Source organism: Ptychodera flava, chromosome 19 (genome assembly GCF_041260155.1).
Source record: "Ptychodera flava strain L36383 chromosome 19, AS_Pfla_20210202, whole genome shotgun sequence".
NCBI lineage: Eukaryota > Metazoa > Hemichordata > Enteropneusta > Ptychoderidae > Ptychodera > Ptychodera flava.
Window position 1 is genome coordinate 38,480,229 of NC_091946.1, and position 18,132 is coordinate 38,498,360.

At 36.1% G+C, this 18,132-nt stretch overlaps 1 protein-coding gene across 4 annotated transcripts in view; it reads left to right on the forward strand.

Annotated features, from left to right (window-relative positions):
- The window catches only part of LOC139119473 (mitogen-activated protein kinase kinase kinase kinase 4-like), a 64,105-nt gene that overhangs the window by 17,918 nt on the left and 28,055 nt on the right, over positions 1–18,132 (forward strand). For all 4 annotated transcript variants that reach the window (XM_070683305.1, XM_070683306.1, XM_070683307.1 and 1 more), the window contains exon 3: positions 11,381–11,437. In XM_070683305.1, coding sequence (XP_070539406.1) covers positions 11,381–11,437 — 57 coding nt within the window. The remainder of the gene's footprint in view (positions 1–11,380; positions 11,438–18,132) is intronic.

Consider the following 18,132-nt stretch of genomic DNA (forward strand, 5'->3'; position numbering starts at 1 on the left):
TGCATAACAGAGTCATCACATCACAAATGTGCAATATTAATATTTGCTATTCAAAGTCAGGGTTAGATTTCATGAGTTCTTCATTTTGCTTCCCTTACATCAAATGCTTTATGATGTTTGGTGTTGGCTGGGTCACTCTGGTGTCAAGGTTGAAGAAATTGGTACATGTCAGGCAAGATTGCAGCAGAGAATTGAATGCAAGACTTGATTCATTCAGGTTTAATGGTCAGTTTAGCATGGTTAGAGTCACTTAATGTCACTGAATGTTATTTACAGTCCATTGTGACTGTCATTCACTGATCTGTACTGCAATAGACTTTCCTTTGTGATTTTCAATTGACTGATTTCAAAACAAGGTACATGGCATGACTGTGTGAGTGGAAGACACACATGTACATGTAACACGTAGGTATTCCAAGGACAAGATTGCAAATTTCAGACATATCATTGAAATAGATGGAGTGATAGATTTTATACTTTAATTACCAGCAAATGTCAGGAGAGGAAATGGATGGTAGATACATGTACTGGTATTAAACTGAAGAGAAATTATAGTTGCAATGTCTTCATAATTCTTGTAATTTGATTGGTTGTTCCAATTGTGTGTATTAATTCCAGAATCATACACAGTTTTGCATCATGGGGAAAAAACAGTTCTCATGTAAAGTGTATATGCATACAATTGCCAACACACTGATGTGTATTTGAGGGGACTGCTTAAAGCAAAATTCACAGGTTCTATAGTGTACTCCAATTCATCAAAGAATAAACTTTGTTTGAGAAAGCAAGACAAATGGTTTAAAGCTTCAGTGAATTTGAAGTGGTTAGAGTCAAACAAATCAAGTGTACATGTAATTCTACAAACAGATTCAGGTGCAGTAGTAGGTGAGAAATCTTCATCAAAAACTTATTAGTTAGAACAAAACCTAATTCACAACTTGTTGTATTACCAGTGCATTTCATTCTCGTTAATAAATTACACAGCGTGAACCCTTGGATCATCTGTCGACAGGCCTGGATCTCAAGGTCTGTCAGTATTTCTACCGCGTTGACCCTCATTGCTCACTGATCAAGTGAATTCTTTGCCTACATGGCCTGCACATCCATCACAATTGACAGCTTTTGAATTTTGCAGTCTGAGTAAACTTTGCCCGCATTTTTCTTTCAGTTTGTAAAGCCTTTTTGTTTCTTTGCATGAGTCATACTACCTCATTAAATGAGAGAGGTAATTAGGTCAAGGTCATTGAGAGTATCGCTTCCGGGGTCAGTGAAAATTTATATGTAATTTTCCAGAAACAAGACATTTCAGTGTTTTCATTTTATCAATGTGTACAATATTCAAGCATTGGTTGTAAATTTTTCAGTAAGCAGACAAGGTATGGCTGATGGTGTGATAGCAGTCCCAGATCAGGAGAAACCATGTCTTCCATCATTATTAGTCCCCGCGGACGAAGTCCGGCGGGGACTTATAGATTGGGTCCCGTCCGTGTGTCCGTCCGTCCGTCCGTCCGTCCGTCCGTCCGTCATCAACAGTTTCTCAGACACTGCTGAACTGATTTTGTTCAAACTTGGCACAAAGGCATAGGACTATGACCTACAGATGCACGTCGATTTATTTTGTGATACGATCTAATATGGGCGCAAGGCGGCCATTTTATTGCGATTTTTCATGTCTTTGGACCATAACTCAGACATCCTTGAGCACATTCAGCTCAAACTTGGCACAAAGGCATAACATTATGGCTTTCATATCCATGTCAAATTATTTTGCAATATCTTTCAATATGGGCGCGTAGCGGCCATTTTGTTGCGATTTTTCATGTCTTTGGACCATAACTCAGACATCCTTGAGCACATTCTGCTCAAACTTGGCACAAAAGCATAACACTATGGCTTACATATCCATGTCAAATTATTTTGCGATGTGTTTCAATATGGGCGCGTGGCGGCCATTTTGTTGCGATTTTTCATGTCTTTGAACAATAACTCAAAGATCCTTGAACCGATTCTGTTCAAACTTGACACAAAGGCATAACACTATGTCCTACATATGCATGTCGAGAAATATTGCGATACGATCCAATATGGGCGTGAGGCGGCCATTTTGTTGCGATTTTTCATGTCTTTGAACCATAACTCAGACATCCTTGAACCGATCGATTCTGTTCAAATTTGGCACAAAAGCAAAACATTATGCCCTTCATATGAACACCAGTTTATTTCGTGATATGATCCAATATGGCTGACAGGCGGCCATTTTTTTTGCGATTTTTTCATGTCTTCGAACCATAACTCAAACATCCTTGAACCAATTTGGTTCAAACTTGGCACAAAGGCAAAGCACTATGGCATACATATGCATGTATCAATTAACCATGCGATAGGATCCAATATGGCTGCAGAACTGCCATTTTGTTGGAATTTTGCATGTCTTTGAATCGTAATTCAAAGGTCATTACACCCATTTTGTCCAAACTTGGCACAAATATCAAGCACTATGGCATACATATACATGTCAATTTACTTTGTGACATGTTCCAATATGGCTGCCAGATTGTCATTTTTTTCCAATATTGCTGTCAGATGGTCATTTTTGGATTTTTTTATGTCTTTGAGGCTTAATCATATGCAAATATTCTTTAACCAATGTTGTTGAGACTTGGTACAAAGATAAAGTACTATGGCATACATATGCATGTCTACTAATTTCGTACTATGATCCATATGGTCAATAGACAGCCATTTGATTTAAATTTTGGTGTGATTTTTTTATGTCTTTGAAACATAAACATAGGTCACTATCCCTCGATGGACTGATTTTGTTCAAACGTGATACGAAGATAAAATACTATGGCTGCATTCTTGTGCACATTAATTTGTTTCATTATATGATCCGAAATGGCTGATTACAACAACATACCCGATCCCATACCATTTCGAAAATTCCACCAAACCATGTGTATAGTATGTGCCATCATTACACTGGAGGCAGTAAGGGCATCGTTATGTGTGATGTAATCAAAAGTTCCTTGAGTGGTCATTACCGGCAGAGATGAGTCATTTATTGAACATTCCTCAGATTACTTTATTATGCAAGTCACAGGCCTAATGCACCCGTTGCATCAATGTCATTCCACAGCTACCTAGACCACAGCTACCGTGACACCAAAGATTATAACAAAATGGACAAGCGGGGACTGTGTCATCAACGATGACTTGTTTCACAAACGCTTTGAGAAGACTGATCACTCAATCAGAGAAAGGATTGTTACTTCAATTACATGTTCTTAGACCCTCTGCACACATTTCAGCCTAGACTGCAAATATTTGTTTTTAGCTATGTGGTTCATCTCCTGGCCCATTTTATAAGTTTCACTGATTTCTATGCAAGCTGAAGACACTGTTAAATTGTCAGAATGTTGTGTGTGTACATCACATTTCCAGATTGGTCATTCTGAGATGGTTTCGCCACTCCAGCTGTTTTTCTGAACACAGTCCCATCTGTCAATATACTTAGTCTTCTGACAAAACAGTCCACTGTAAACTGACAGCCAATGATGCATGTATCAATCCGCAATTCAGCTGAGATTGTACAACATCAGCAAATAGAATAACTAAAGCCAGCAGTGCAAGGGAAGGGTCATTAAACTTATCTTTAACAAATTCAAGCCGGTGTCTATGCCATTTGTCCTTGCTCTCTGCCAACTTCCCGTACAATTTCAGCCAAGCTTATCAAAAGAGGGCACACTTCCTGTGCTGTGGAACTCCAAAATACATTCACTTGGTGTTGGTACCCTGGTTGCTTCCTGGAGATGCCCTCATTACATATTCTTAACTATTTCAAACTGCAATCCTGACTAATGAAAACAATTTTAGCAGGTCAATGCTCTAAAAACTATCTGCATAACCGTCCCAACACTGCTTCCCCCTCCCCTCACCCCTCCAATATTCATGCACATCAGACTATCAGATAAAAGTTGCAGTTTTCATCAGGTTGACAATGCAGGTCTTTTAACATTTCTGTAAAAGTTGACATTCAGTGGTTGTGTACATGTAAGAGACACTACACTGAGGAACACATTCTCACTTCACCAAATCTCAGCACTCACAACTACTCAGTATCTCTGTTGAAATTCTTCCATAAATACTATTATTCAAGCCTGTGCATTATTTGCCATCAAGCTGCTGGTTGTGTTTGATGACTTAACCCCTTGTCCATCTAAATATTTCATCATTATTTATGTCACAAACTGCTGAAGAAATAAGACTTGTTTGTTTCAAGGTTGTGTGGTGTGGTGATGGGAGAATTTTCCCCAATCTGCCTCATTTTGGCCCATTCACACTCTGTTATAGCCAGCATGTCTAAAATTTCTGAACAGAGGAGAATCATGGGAGATTTTTCCTGAAGACAGCCATATTGGATTTCAGTTGCATCTGGTGTCCAAAGCCTTTTTCCTTGACACATAGAAGAATTCTTCTAAACGCTATCAAAGTGTCATTAAAAGAGCAATTAGAAGTCCATTAGTAGCTTGTTAATCTCTTTGTCGATGTAAAGACTTGAGATGACACACAGATAGTCCGATCTTGTCAATGTGATGTCTGCGCCAAATTACTCTTTACTGTCTCTGAGCAATTTCTTGATTATTGTCAGGGAAGTTGCTTTATGTAATTGTGAGTTATTTCCCCCCCCCCCCCCCCCCCCCCCCCCCCCCCCACAGTGATATGTGAAAAGTTTCAACAAACCTACTGCAGATTGTGAAATGAACATTGCCTGTCTGTCTTTCTGTCTGTCTGTCTGTCTCACTGTCAGTCTGTGACACAGTGGAGAACACAACTATACATAATTAATATGGGAATCAAGTCACCATAGAATTTAGCCAAGTTCATGATACTGTATCACTGTTAGTTTGCCATTTGCATGCAAACATGAACGTTTCAGAATTTCTTGTTACGGTATATCACGTTGTGAATAAAGTAAGAAATAGAGCAGTTTTCAAAGTAAAATAATTTTCCCTGTACAAAGTACAATAGAGAAAGTGAGTAAATTTCAGCTTCATCATGACAGACAGCTGATCAGCTGACAAGACTTGAGATTTGCTGTTCACAGACTTTTTGCACAAATTATTGCTGAAGTCAAAGTGGATTTATTTCATCTGAGTTTTGATAGGTTGACTAGGGTTTTAAATTTGATTTTATTTGAACAGATTAATTTAAACAGTTTTGTAGGATTACCGGCTAAGCTTTAAAAATGTACATGATTGTTGTAATGACAGCTAGTAATGCTAACCGACATCAACTTGTGATCACTTCCACTCTCACTTCATTTGAAGTAAGCTCTGAGCAAAAACAACATTTGTCTCTGTAATGCACATTAGATTGACATACAATGAGGTCATAATCTAGTCTAGACTCTCTCACAGCCCATCACTGGCTATGTGCACTGTGGCTGGTGTAGCCTGGCTCAGTGAGCTAGCTGGCATAGCCATCAAGGCTGGATATGCTAGCTTACTGAGTTTGCTATGCTGGCTTGTGATGACCAAGGCCATACCAGCTATAGTGCATAGCCAGTAAGAGGCATTTTCAGATCTTGTCTAAAATGATGTGATTTGTCATATCTTGCATGTTCCCTAACTGTCTACACATTTCAAACAAGTAAAAAAATGAATGGATAGACACACTACACTCCGTAACTTCTTATCTGATGATGTCTTACTTGTAGAAACAACATTTGTTCTCACACTATACAAACAACAAGACTGTTTATTAATGAGTTTTACAGTATTATGTCAATCAGACCAGACCATGTGATTTTAACTTTCAGCTCGATAACAAATTACAGTTGTTATAACACTCCATCAAATTTCTCTTTTGAAGTTACAGACAATTTGAAATCCAATACTGACACAAACAAGAAAAATGAACTAGTAGCAATTCATATTTTGTTCAAAATTAATGTATGTACATCAGTATCACTCGCCTCTCCCATATAAAATTCATGTGTGACTTTGGTACACACTGAATACTGAAGTCTGAAAAGTTACAATATAAGGCAGGGATGCTGTACTTCAATTCAAAGCAATTCAGCTGTTGCATAGAATCTGATGTGAAATACTGGTGTACAGATAGAGTCAGTAGAAAGCCTTAAGGATTGTGTATTGATTTCTGTTAATGTTCCCTGCAGTACACTAATGTCTTGGAGCCAATATGATCAGCACGTGTGTTAAGAACATCGCCAGGGCTTTCAGAACGACGAGAATGATTCACCTTTGGATCTTTGATTTAGAAACTCACTACACATTCAGAGCGTTTGTCAAATGTATCAGGATTGAAATGAATTTCAGCTATCCACATCTACCTCTCTATTGCTGTGATAGAACTGACAGGAAGCAAAGTATGAAGGGAATGAGCTTGCCAATCATTGGACATAATTCTTCTCATTAGTGTGCTACAGTAATATTTATTTGATTCTAGAAACATGCTGAAACTGGAAAACTTCCAAAATATATATACACTGTTAACCCTGCACACAGGCGTAAGAGACACAGAAAAATGATGAAATAATTTATAAGTATCAGATACTTAACAGTGTGTGGTAAATGAACTAATGGCTATGCTGGCACTGCCCAGTCAGCATGGCTTGATTACACTGAGGTAGCAGAGTTTGGTGATGTTGGCATAGCAAACAATAAACATCAATACACATTTTAAGTGTATAACTGAGCAAGGTTGTATTGTACACTAAGATGATACATAAACATGCCATCGAAATGTGATATTTCTTTTTCCTTGAAATGTTAAAAACAGGAAATTTGTCCTTAAAATTGATTGAGCAGCCCCAATGATATGTAGTAATGTATAGACACAGTAAAATTGCTATAATTATAGCAATTGTAACTTTATTCATGAACATAAAATATATTCTAGAAATCAGATGATTTTTGTGCAGAATAACTGTAATGCTCAAAGTATGTGTACATGTATTCACATGTGCAATGTATGTGTTCCTCAGATGTTAAAATAGAAGAATTTTCACAGTAGCCAGGACAGATTCTGTTATCAGATATCAGTCATTGCATGTTTACTGCAGAAAGTCATATTAGCCTTGTGATGGCAAACAAGAATTTCAGAACCGTTATGAAGTGGTAAGAATTACAGTGCATTGGAGACCTAATCTACGCTTTGGTTATAACAGTCTTTCATAGTGACTTTATCTAAGGTCTAGCTGTGTCTCTGTTATGTTGTCATTTCTGGGCTGGTTTTTACTGTGCAGGTCAAAAGGTCACTGATCTTTCACACCCATTTCTCAGCAATCTTCATGTGTTTATCCAATACATTGCTCGCCCCCAGCCAATGCAATTTACAAGTCACCATTTTCAACTGTGGCATTTTATCAAACTGTACACATAACCCAGCAAAGGGGTCTGACCGACAGCCAGGCAGTAGATCATTAACTGATAAGCTAACACCATTACCCTATATTATTGCTGTATATTTAATTGGTTGAAACTCGGGAGTTTTCCCTGTAAACATTTTCACAAATTTGCATTTGAATGCAAGTACATGTATATGACAATATTTCATAGATGTATCTCTGATTACAAGACAGTACAGAGTGCCCATTGACCAGAACACTACTTTTGAAGGAATTGTGACTTAGATTTTCAATTGAAATGAAAAATCTGTCAACATTTTGTTTATAATTACTGTATAATGATAGGAAAAGAATAATTGCAACCTTCTACATACATTACTGCCTTGTTTGATTCTTTTGAAAACCACTGAAGCATAGGTGTGCAATAGCCATCAATTCAACTGATGAAGAGAGTCGCCCAATCAGCCATGTCCACTCAACTTAAGTCTCTGATTCCAAACTATTGTTCACAAAACACAAGACAAAGGAAACTAAATCTATGTTTTTAAGTAACCAGAGGGCATACACTGCCCTGGTCATGGCTCCTCAAAGTAGATTGACAAGGTAGAGAAGTGTTTACAGAAAAAACAGGCAAAACATTGCTTGCGTGGAACTTTTCAGTAGCAGCCATACTTCACAAGTAGGGTCAAAGTTCACCCGTCTGTATTTATGTAAACAGACTACCTGAGTAGTGAAGTGGTAGCGGCTGCATTGTTGTGTTGTCTTGTCTCATAAATGCTATCAAAATATTTGCAGGATATCAGCTGAAAAATAAGCACATCTTCTCCATGAAATGTTTTGAAACACAAAGCATTAGTCTGTGAATGTGACCTCTACACATTGTGTATAATCTGCTGTGTTATTATTGACAATGAATTCTAGTTAGGATGAAAATTCAGTTGTCAACAATAATACAAACCTTACAAAGACAGACTTTTGTTAACCTGTCTAACAGTCTAGGCATTTCAATATTATTTCAGAAGTTGAACAAAACAATATTCTTTCATACAGAACAAAAATTCATGCAAATACTTCAAAAGTAACTTAAACAGTGTGATTGTTAGTTGTTTCTGAAATGATGATGCAAATGAAGAAAAACTAGTGTAGAATAAATGTATGAGTCATCAAAGATAGCAGTGTTTAAAACTGCGTTCAAGGAATGAATGGAGAATATCTGAACACAGCGATATCCCGCTGAATTTGAAATTCATATCGTTGAATGGGTGTTATCATTGATAAGTAATCGCCTTTGCTATCAACCTTTTTCCAGTATTTAAGTGAACAAAATGACAGTTTCATTGAATGTATTCACGTCGTTCTTACAGCTTTATCAAACTCTGACAGCAACAGGATTCCCTGCAGATGCATCAATTACATTTGATATTCCCTTGTCAGTTACTGTGAAATGTGTTGATAGGATCTGTGTTTGTTTCTCTTTATTGATATTGATACATGGTTTTATCAAATGAAATGAGCAAGATACCTGTCATCAATTACATCCATAACACATACACATGATACAGTAGTGCATACTTGAACACCATGTATGGCACTCCTAAGACACAACAACAATGTAGTCACTAACATTTCTCTGCGATGATGGAAAGTCAAGGGAGGGAACTTAAATCATCCTTAGTGTACAGCTCAGAGACAAGTGTGATGTCTTGACTGTCATTCACAATGAATAAGATATCATCCACTGTGTTTAAGTGAATCAACATTTAAACCAACACCTTCGATTTAAGTTTTAAAGACAATGTCTGTTTCATGGAACCGTAAGATTGCATTATATTTGCCAAACTGTTTTGTCACAACACAAAAGTATCTATAGAGATGTTCAGAGGCTAGGTTTTTCATAACTGTCTACTCATAAAGCCATGGATATAACACCCTGCCTTAGTCATTCAATCGATCGTCGAATGAAAAGCACTTGTGGGCTTGTCACTTTTGCAACAGAAATCAAATTGAATTATTGCCCACACTTTAAGCCGGTTATTGTCTGCCATAGTCACTTCAACCTCTTTGAATTGCCGTCGCAGTCAACACTCCTTTGACAAGTACCACGAGACTGCAGTGTCTCTGAAAGTTCATATCAGGTCAGACACTAGCAATATTCAGACCGGAGTGTAGAGAATCATTATTACCCAGCAGGCTTGCAGCATTCCAACCCAAAAGACATGAATTTTCCATCAGCAATAAATCATGAACAAGTTGAAATAGAGATAGGAAGTCAAGATTGTTCCAAAGGGACAGCTGTCCTGAAGCATTGACAGCTTTATGAATGAGAATTGTGTGATCCTGCTCCCCCTCCTTTCTTGAATGAAATAATCCTGAAATTAGAAATCATGTAATACTTTACTGAAATATTGCATGTTTGCACAAGTTGAAATTTTCTTACTAAGTAAGTTGTGAAATCTGTAAGTGTTTGTCTTTAGTAAATTAATGACTCATACACTTGCAGGATATTTTTATGCAATTGTCTCCACGACAAATCATTTAATAGTTCTTATCAGAAAAAGATGAGTTTCCTTGACATTTTTCATGGACGTGAAGATTATCGTGAGTGAAACCATGAGTTGAATCATGCTATATGCTTCCAATATAAAACCCTTTGCATTTGTACACTGTACCGTTGAGCAGAAAAATTGTAAAGTGTTGAACCCTTCTGTCTCAAGCCCCAGTGTCACCTAATAATTTGATGCAGTTTGTCATGCTAATCCAGATCGCAGTTGTGACAATATTAATGTGTGAAAAGAACAGCATTTTCATAATATACTAACTGCTATCGCAAGTGAAATTATCTGATTTTATACAAAAATGTAAAACTTTAAGCATATTGAAAATCAGTAACCACAATGACAAAATCAGAATGAAAAGTTTTATGACTTTTATTTCTTGTTTGTAATTTGGCAAATTCGGTAAAGTTTTAATTTACAACTACGACCATAGACCCTCAAGAAAAACTAGGACGAGGGTCTATGCTACAACCGTACATGTAATCATAGACCCACAAGAAATATGATTTAATTCTCAAACATTAATTTTCATTTATTCCATGTTGATAGAAATACTCCCAGTGTCCAGTGTTGTCCTTCATTGTGCCCAAAACTCACAGTATTGTTCACAAATATGGCAAAGCGAGACATACTGTTTGTAAATACGTAATTGACTAAATGTTTTACCATTTTAAACATCAGCCATCCTCTAACATGGGCGTTTACAATGAATATTTATCCACTCCTGTTTTAACATAAACTTACCCAGTTAACATAAGAGTTGATAGTTTGGTCTTTGAAATAAAATTTATCAAAGATAAAAAGTAAATATTGAAGAGGGCAGCAGATGAACTTTGGTTCAGGAAAATGGTGTAATAAGTGTGTAATTACAATTCCTGGAATAGCATTCTCAGTAATGAAATGTACACAGGATTAAAAGCTTTCATCTCATTATGGCGTTATGTGGCTATAATAATATTGGTCTGAATATCATAACACACATGTGCAGTATCACATTGATACCATTACTAGGAGTCCTATCTCATACTTGTACCGATAATATCCCCAGTGTGCTTGACTGTGTTAATGTATAAACCAGGATAATATCTCAGTGGTCCTATAAATTATTCCAAGATAATTATAACTTTTATTAAAGGAGAGTCTTGCGTAAATTTTCAGCATAGAGGCGCCAATTCTGTTTCTTTTATCAAATGGAGTGCCGACACACCCAAGGGAATGACATACTCTGTGAAACCATAGACAAAACACCCACAAACACACATGTACACAACCAGGTGCCACCCTACATTACATAACTATTTCTTTTTATGACATTGAAAAACCCATCACACTACCGGTGAAAGATTGTCTAAAAATATGACTCATTAAATTGTTGAAATTGCTTTTGTCAAATTTTATTTTCATGAAATGTTACATTTTTGCTTAATGTGTTTGCAATTTTGATATCTTTCAGGGACGCCATGTCAAAACAGGACAGCTGGCAGCTATTAAAGTTATGGATGTAACAGAGGTAGGTTATATTTTATTAAGGTTACTTATCTCCAAGGTTCAAAGGCATTCCAAGATGCTCTCATATTGGATGTCTTTTCTTTCAACCAAGTGAGAAACTGACACTGATTAGACCTTCTGTGACTTTGAACTTGTGTAATGGCATAGACGTGTGGGTACGGCTGATTTATGTTTAAAAGAAAATATTTTTAAAATTATTAAATGATTTTCTTTTAGTGCAAAAGCTGGTCTAGAAACACCATTGACAATAAATATATGAAACGAACTTGTGGCTATATCATAACGTCACAGTCCCACCACTGCCACCAGAGCAAAGTTGTCACAGCATTTTCCTTTTGTGCACCAATATACTATGCCGATAGCTAGGACTTGACTCAAGTGTTTGTGAACATGAATGAAAGTGTAATTACGGAGACAAAAGCACACTAATACTTGCCCTATGACTTCACATTTAATAATGAATGTTAATTTTAGTATGCATATTAACTGTTATATCCATTGTAGCAACTGCCATTCTTTTTGAAAGAAGAAAGTCCACACCACTTCATTGTTTTGAAATAAAAACAAACAGAGATTACAGCTGTTTCAGGTCTATTTTTAACTTCTTATACAAACAAAAGCGTGATTCTTTTTTTTATCAATTTTTCCCCATATTGGGAACAAAGGTAAATTCAAAACCACTTTTATCAGTAGCAGTGTTAAAATCCAAATGAAAATCAAACCATTTAATATGTCATTCTTTTCAATGTCAATGTCACTGATTTTCAAGCAAACTTGAAAATGGTTTTTACATTTGTATGGATAGCTATGTCATTCAGAATAATAGAATCAGCGGAAGGAGATTTAGAATGGAGTTGAGTGGGAGCTAACTTGTTGAAAATGAGAGAGACACCAAAGCAAAACAACATTCATTTTGAACTGTGAAATTTACATGATGGTAGATACATGTTGTTGATAATATGAACACACACTCACTTTCAACCAAATCCTAGATAATTTCAAAAAAACGTTGAATACATTATTTCAAGATAGTTAGCTGTAGTACATCAAAACATGTCCAATAATCAGTATCATTCAAAGTAAGTGATCCAAGGAACAAAATAAATGACAGTAACAATAGCGTGAAAAATTTTATTTCATAATTTAAAAAAACATTAAATTTCCTCAGAGAGCCTGATATCCAGCTAGGAGATTTGAACTCGAGAAACAAACATCAAAATGAACATAATTTCAGTGAAAAATGGAAGTGTAACCCCTGTAAAATACCGAGGGCTATGAAAGTAATATTTATTTTTAGAGAGCAGTCATGTATAATATAAAATGAGCTTACATGCAATTACTCATGATAATAGCTTCCTGCCTTTAAATTAAATTTTGGGAAATGGATATTGGAAAAAATAGATTTACTGCAGCAGTAATGATATGCAGTTGTTGCTAGGAGCTTCAATGATTGACGAGTTGAAATGGGTAGATTCAGAATCCCATTTTAGTGGCGCTGAAATTTAGCTGATGACTTCCTCCCTCATGCAAGTAATTGACTTTGTAAAAGAAATATGTAGATTAGGTGAACAGTGGAGAACGCATGAATTGAGTTATGAAGATGTAGATTGCAATTCATGTTATGTGTCATGGTACGCTGTATGAACTCCAGTAATTTTATAAGTAATCTTCACATCCCACAAAGATTTCTGTGTTTTGATCTCAATCTCTAAACAGCCTCTGCTTCTTGTTCTGTTTTGGATCCAGTTTTTGCATCACATGATGCATTGACCAGACTACACATCAAATATGAGATAATAAGGACTTCTTTTTTGTGTTTTTTAGCTCCGCTGTCAGCGACGCGGAGCTTATCAAATAGGTTGATTTTCCGTCGTCGTCGTCCGTCGTCTTCTGTCGTCCGTCGTCCGTCGTCGTCGTCGTCGTCCGTCAACAATTGCCTTCTCCTCTGAAACTGCAAGTCCAATTGCTTTAAAATTTTATATGCAGTTCACTTGTGGTGACTACACTTAAGTTTGTTCAAGTCGTGGTGAAATTTGCATATTGTATTTTTGGGGCAATTTTTGGTGTTTTTGGTAAAAAAATCTTCTTCTCTGAAACCGCTTGTCCGATTGCTTTGAAATTTGATATGCAGTTTACTTAGGGTGACTTCAGTCAGATTTGTTCAAATCGTGGTGAAATTTGCATATTTGTATTTTTAAGGCAATTTTTGTCATTTTTGGTAAAAAAAATCTTTAAAAATCTTCTTCTTCAAAATTACCAGTCAGATAGCTTTGATATTGGTACATATGTCCCTAGGGATGATCTATTTCAGATTTGTTCAAATTGTGCAGAAATATGCAAATTTGCATTTTTAAGGCAATTTTGCCACTTTTGGTCAAAAAATGTATTTCTCAAAAAGTACTGGTCTAATAGTTTTGAAATTTGGTATACAGGTTTCTATAGATGAACTGAGTAATATATATTGAATTTCTGATGAAATCTGAAATTTTGTATTTTTGGGGCAATTTTCGCCATTTTTGGTCAAAAAATGTGTATTTCCAAAACTATTTATCTGATAGCTTTGAAATTTGGTATACAGGTTCCTACAGATAAACTACATGATATTTATTGAAATTGTGATGAAATCTACAATTTTGTATTTTTGGGGCAATTTTTGCCATTTTTGGTCAAAAAATGTTTTCTCAAAAATTAGTGGTCTGATAGCTTTGAAATTTGGTATACAGGTTTCTACAGATGAGTTCAGTATATATAATGAATTTCTGATGAAATCTGTAATTTTGAATTTTTGGGGCAATTTTTCCATTTTGGTCAAAAAATGTGTTTCTCAAAAAAAGTACTGGTCTAACAGCTTTGAAATTTGGTATACAGGTTTCTATAGATGAAGTTATGAACTAAATTTGATCTCTTGAAATTATGATGAAATCTGCAATTTCATTTTTTGGGGCAATTGTTGCCATCTTTGGTCAGAAAATTTTATTCTCAAAAAACTACTCATCAGATAGCTTTGGTTGACATGTTCTTAGGGATGATCCGATGTGATATATTCAAAGTATGATGAAATCTTCAATTGTGTATTTTTGCAGCTATTTTAGCCACTTTTTTCTGGCCTCTGCATTGAGCTATCAAAGATTTCCACCTTCCTAATCAACATGTGTAAAAAATAGTTATTCTCTACATAAACACAGCGGAGCTATATCGGCCGCTAGGTCGCTTGTTAAATAAAATCACAAGTTTTAATCATGCCTACACCTATATCGTCTATTGAGCTTTCCCAGAATGCAGTTGTGCATCCAGTTTGACAAGAGGACATTTATTTTGAAATAATAAAATACAAATTTTAGAAGACTCATTGGGTTACATAGTTGCTAACTGTAAATGAACACTTAACAAAATGAAAACTAATAAAATCAAATTTTTTCGTGAATTTAATTATTCAGTTGCTTTATCTCTATCCCCATTTCCTACCGCTGTAAATTGATTAATTATCCTGAATCATTGATTACTGTAGCATTTTTGTCAAAAGTTTATCACATGGAAGATTAAAACAGCTGAGGTAGCCCTTAGGATAATTGTAAAAATGAAATTTTAATTACCTAATTTTACTAGATCTCATAGAGAAATAACAAATGTGGCTTTTAATTTTTATCTTAAAAGTAGTAAATTATGTTTATTAAATGGAACCACCCATGTGAAAGATTGCCATTTGTTGTTCATTTTCACTAGTGTCTGGAGTTCAAATGAAATGTTGTTCAAATCACACATTATTACAAATTATTGGTATCAGGCATGTTTTGTCTTCAGAAAGGTGTCTATCTTTAAATGTTTTCATGAAAGCTTCACATATTTGTCATCCTTCTAATGTACTGGCTTTAGTTTTCATCGCTGCAGAGTGAGATATGGTTCTGTGTTTGACACTGCCAATGTACTCTGCTGTCCTCAGATACTATATTTATAACATTGCTAAACCTTGCCCAGTTCAGACCTACTTGTTTCTCTCTACACCATTGTGTACCAAATGCATTGTACAGAAACTTAATACCAAGCTGTGACCAGAATGGTTTGATGTTTAGTTTAAATCAAAACACAGAAAAAGAATCCAGCAATGGAGCGTTTCCTGATCATGTGCTACATATTCACTGTTTCGAAAGATAGTAAAGTTATTTGAATTATTTCTCATGAAATGTAAAATCTGTTACTCTTTTCCTTCCACTTGGTCATTTAGCGTTAGAAAGTGCAGTGAATTTTTATCAATTAAAATTTATGCAAATTCAGGTTGTGTGAAACAACATAACATAGCTAGCTACTGAGAATACCGCCAACTGTCTACAGGCAAGAAATGAAACTTACGAATCAAGAAATAAACATGATTGTATAAATTTACATAAAGCTGACCCTGGTGAACTAGCTGAAGTCATAAATAAATGTATTGCTGGGGTAGGGATAATTCAGGACAGACAGAATGTCTGCTTGAAATAATAGATTAGTAATCTTTGTATGATTCATTGATGGTCTCTGGATTCTCTGATATATCCTTCTGTGCATTGCTGGTACCGTGGCAACATTGCAGACATAACATAGCAATGGTGACCATGAGATGAATGTGATGGAAAGGCCAAGGAGTTAGCATGTTGGATTCGCTTATCAGTTGATATTGAATGTTTTTTGCGATGTCAAGGTTAATGCCAAGGTTGAGGCATGTCTAGAGAAGTGATTTGATTATGGTGTGTATGATCCTGACCTCTGTGAACTTGTGTTCAGTGCAATCTTGGAAGACAGTGTGTCTGGGAGGAAGTCAGGCTGAATTCCAGGCTATGTTGTAGTTGTATGACCTGGGTTGGATGTCAGCAATGCAATTATTCCATATATCTGTAACAGCTGTGTGGTCTGCTTCACTCTCAAGGATGAACATTTCAACATTTTCTAATTTCACTGAATAACCCAATCATTCCCAGTTTTCAGGTCAGAGTTGACAGGCTTATAGTCTATGTTGTCTTTTGCTAATTTCTGCAACATTCCTATGTACGATGTATTTATGGTCTTGGTATGAGTCAATTTAACTGAAGAATACAGGTATCACAGTGTGTGTGTTGATTGTAGATTTGACCTATATGTCCACTGAAAGTGCAGCTACCGTGCTTAGAATGTAGTGGTCTAGTCTCTACTCCATTCATGAAATCTGTAGGTTGCTAAGAAACGTTTTCTGTCGCAGTTTAGAATTGTTAGGTTGCTGGAATGTCCATGTAGATATCAACCATAGTCCAGCATTTCACTGCGGATTATCAGGGGCAGTAGTTGAGTTGAGAATACTTAGACTGTACAAGGGAAAGAGATAGTAAGGGAGATACACAGCCACAGTTACCAGTACGTACCGGTATGTACCGTATTCCCCGGACAGTACCTCTGATACATGGTAAACATAATTTTGACTGATGTGCATGTTGAGAAACTTTGCTGAGAAATGTTGGATCATTTTAGTTGTCATCATAATTCAAATATAAACATTATTTCAACAAGTCATCAGAAACCCTCAGCTAAGATGGATGATAGCAATCATGGACATGTTTTTGTTTTTGCATAATATTGATACTCTCACTGAACACATTATCGTTGAAGTCTGTGGTGGTTAAGACCCTTCAAGGGTCACTTGACAAATCCTTGAGACTCTGTGGACAGTCAGACCATGACTTGCTAATTTCAGCTCATTGACCGGGAAGAAATTCTTGAAAAAGGTAGAAACTATGGAGAAAAATGATGTTGATTGGCATGTTGGAACTTTGTTTGAAGCAAAATGTCTGAAAGAAGAAATGGAAAATGCTCCATCTTGATGTCAAATTTCCCTTGAGTAGGATGAATATCCATAATGAGCAATCTTCTACTGTACATTTCCTATTTATTTGTCAGGGAATCAGAAATATTTCAGGTCAGGTCAAATTATCCGGTACTGCCTTGGAAAAGAGGGTCAAAGGTCATTTAGCTGTCAACCACTACTCTTCGGTTTCACAGTGTCAGAGACAGGATGGGGTATTTTGTGTCATTGTAGATCACTTGATTAACTTCATGTGGACCCAGTCATCCCCATTACTCAGTGTGTAGCTCCAACTACACCGTCTTGATCAATAGGATCAACCAAAGTGTGGTGTTTAGGAGGATCAGTGATTTGGATTCAGATTGAGGAAGAGAGTCAATGTGGATTACTTTTATGACAATCTGTGATTTTGATTCAGATTGAGACAAGACAGTCAATTTGGATTACTCTCATGACAATAACTCTTCACCACATGCATGTGATTATCTTCCGTCACCACATAACACTCCAGTCATTAGTTAACATGAAGTAATGGAAGAGTTTTGGCGTCAGACACAGAGAAAGCAAAGTTGTCAGTCTGCATGAAACAAGCATGAGAGAAATTAGTTTTTCAGACAGTTTGAAAAACTTTCCATTGAAGCAAGAGAATGAATGTTAGAACAGGGATTATTCATCTCCTTGCTGACAAACATTGAAAACTATACGGATCATAGGGCTTTTCCTGAACAATTATATAGCCCATTATGGAGAATCAATTATTAAAATGAAAATCATAAAGTAATATGAATTATTACGGCTGTCAAACTGTTACGCCTGTAATGGTAATAGACAACGGTAGCAAACAAAAGAAGTTGGCCACTCCAATCAGTCGTTCTGCAGTCAGTCGCTTG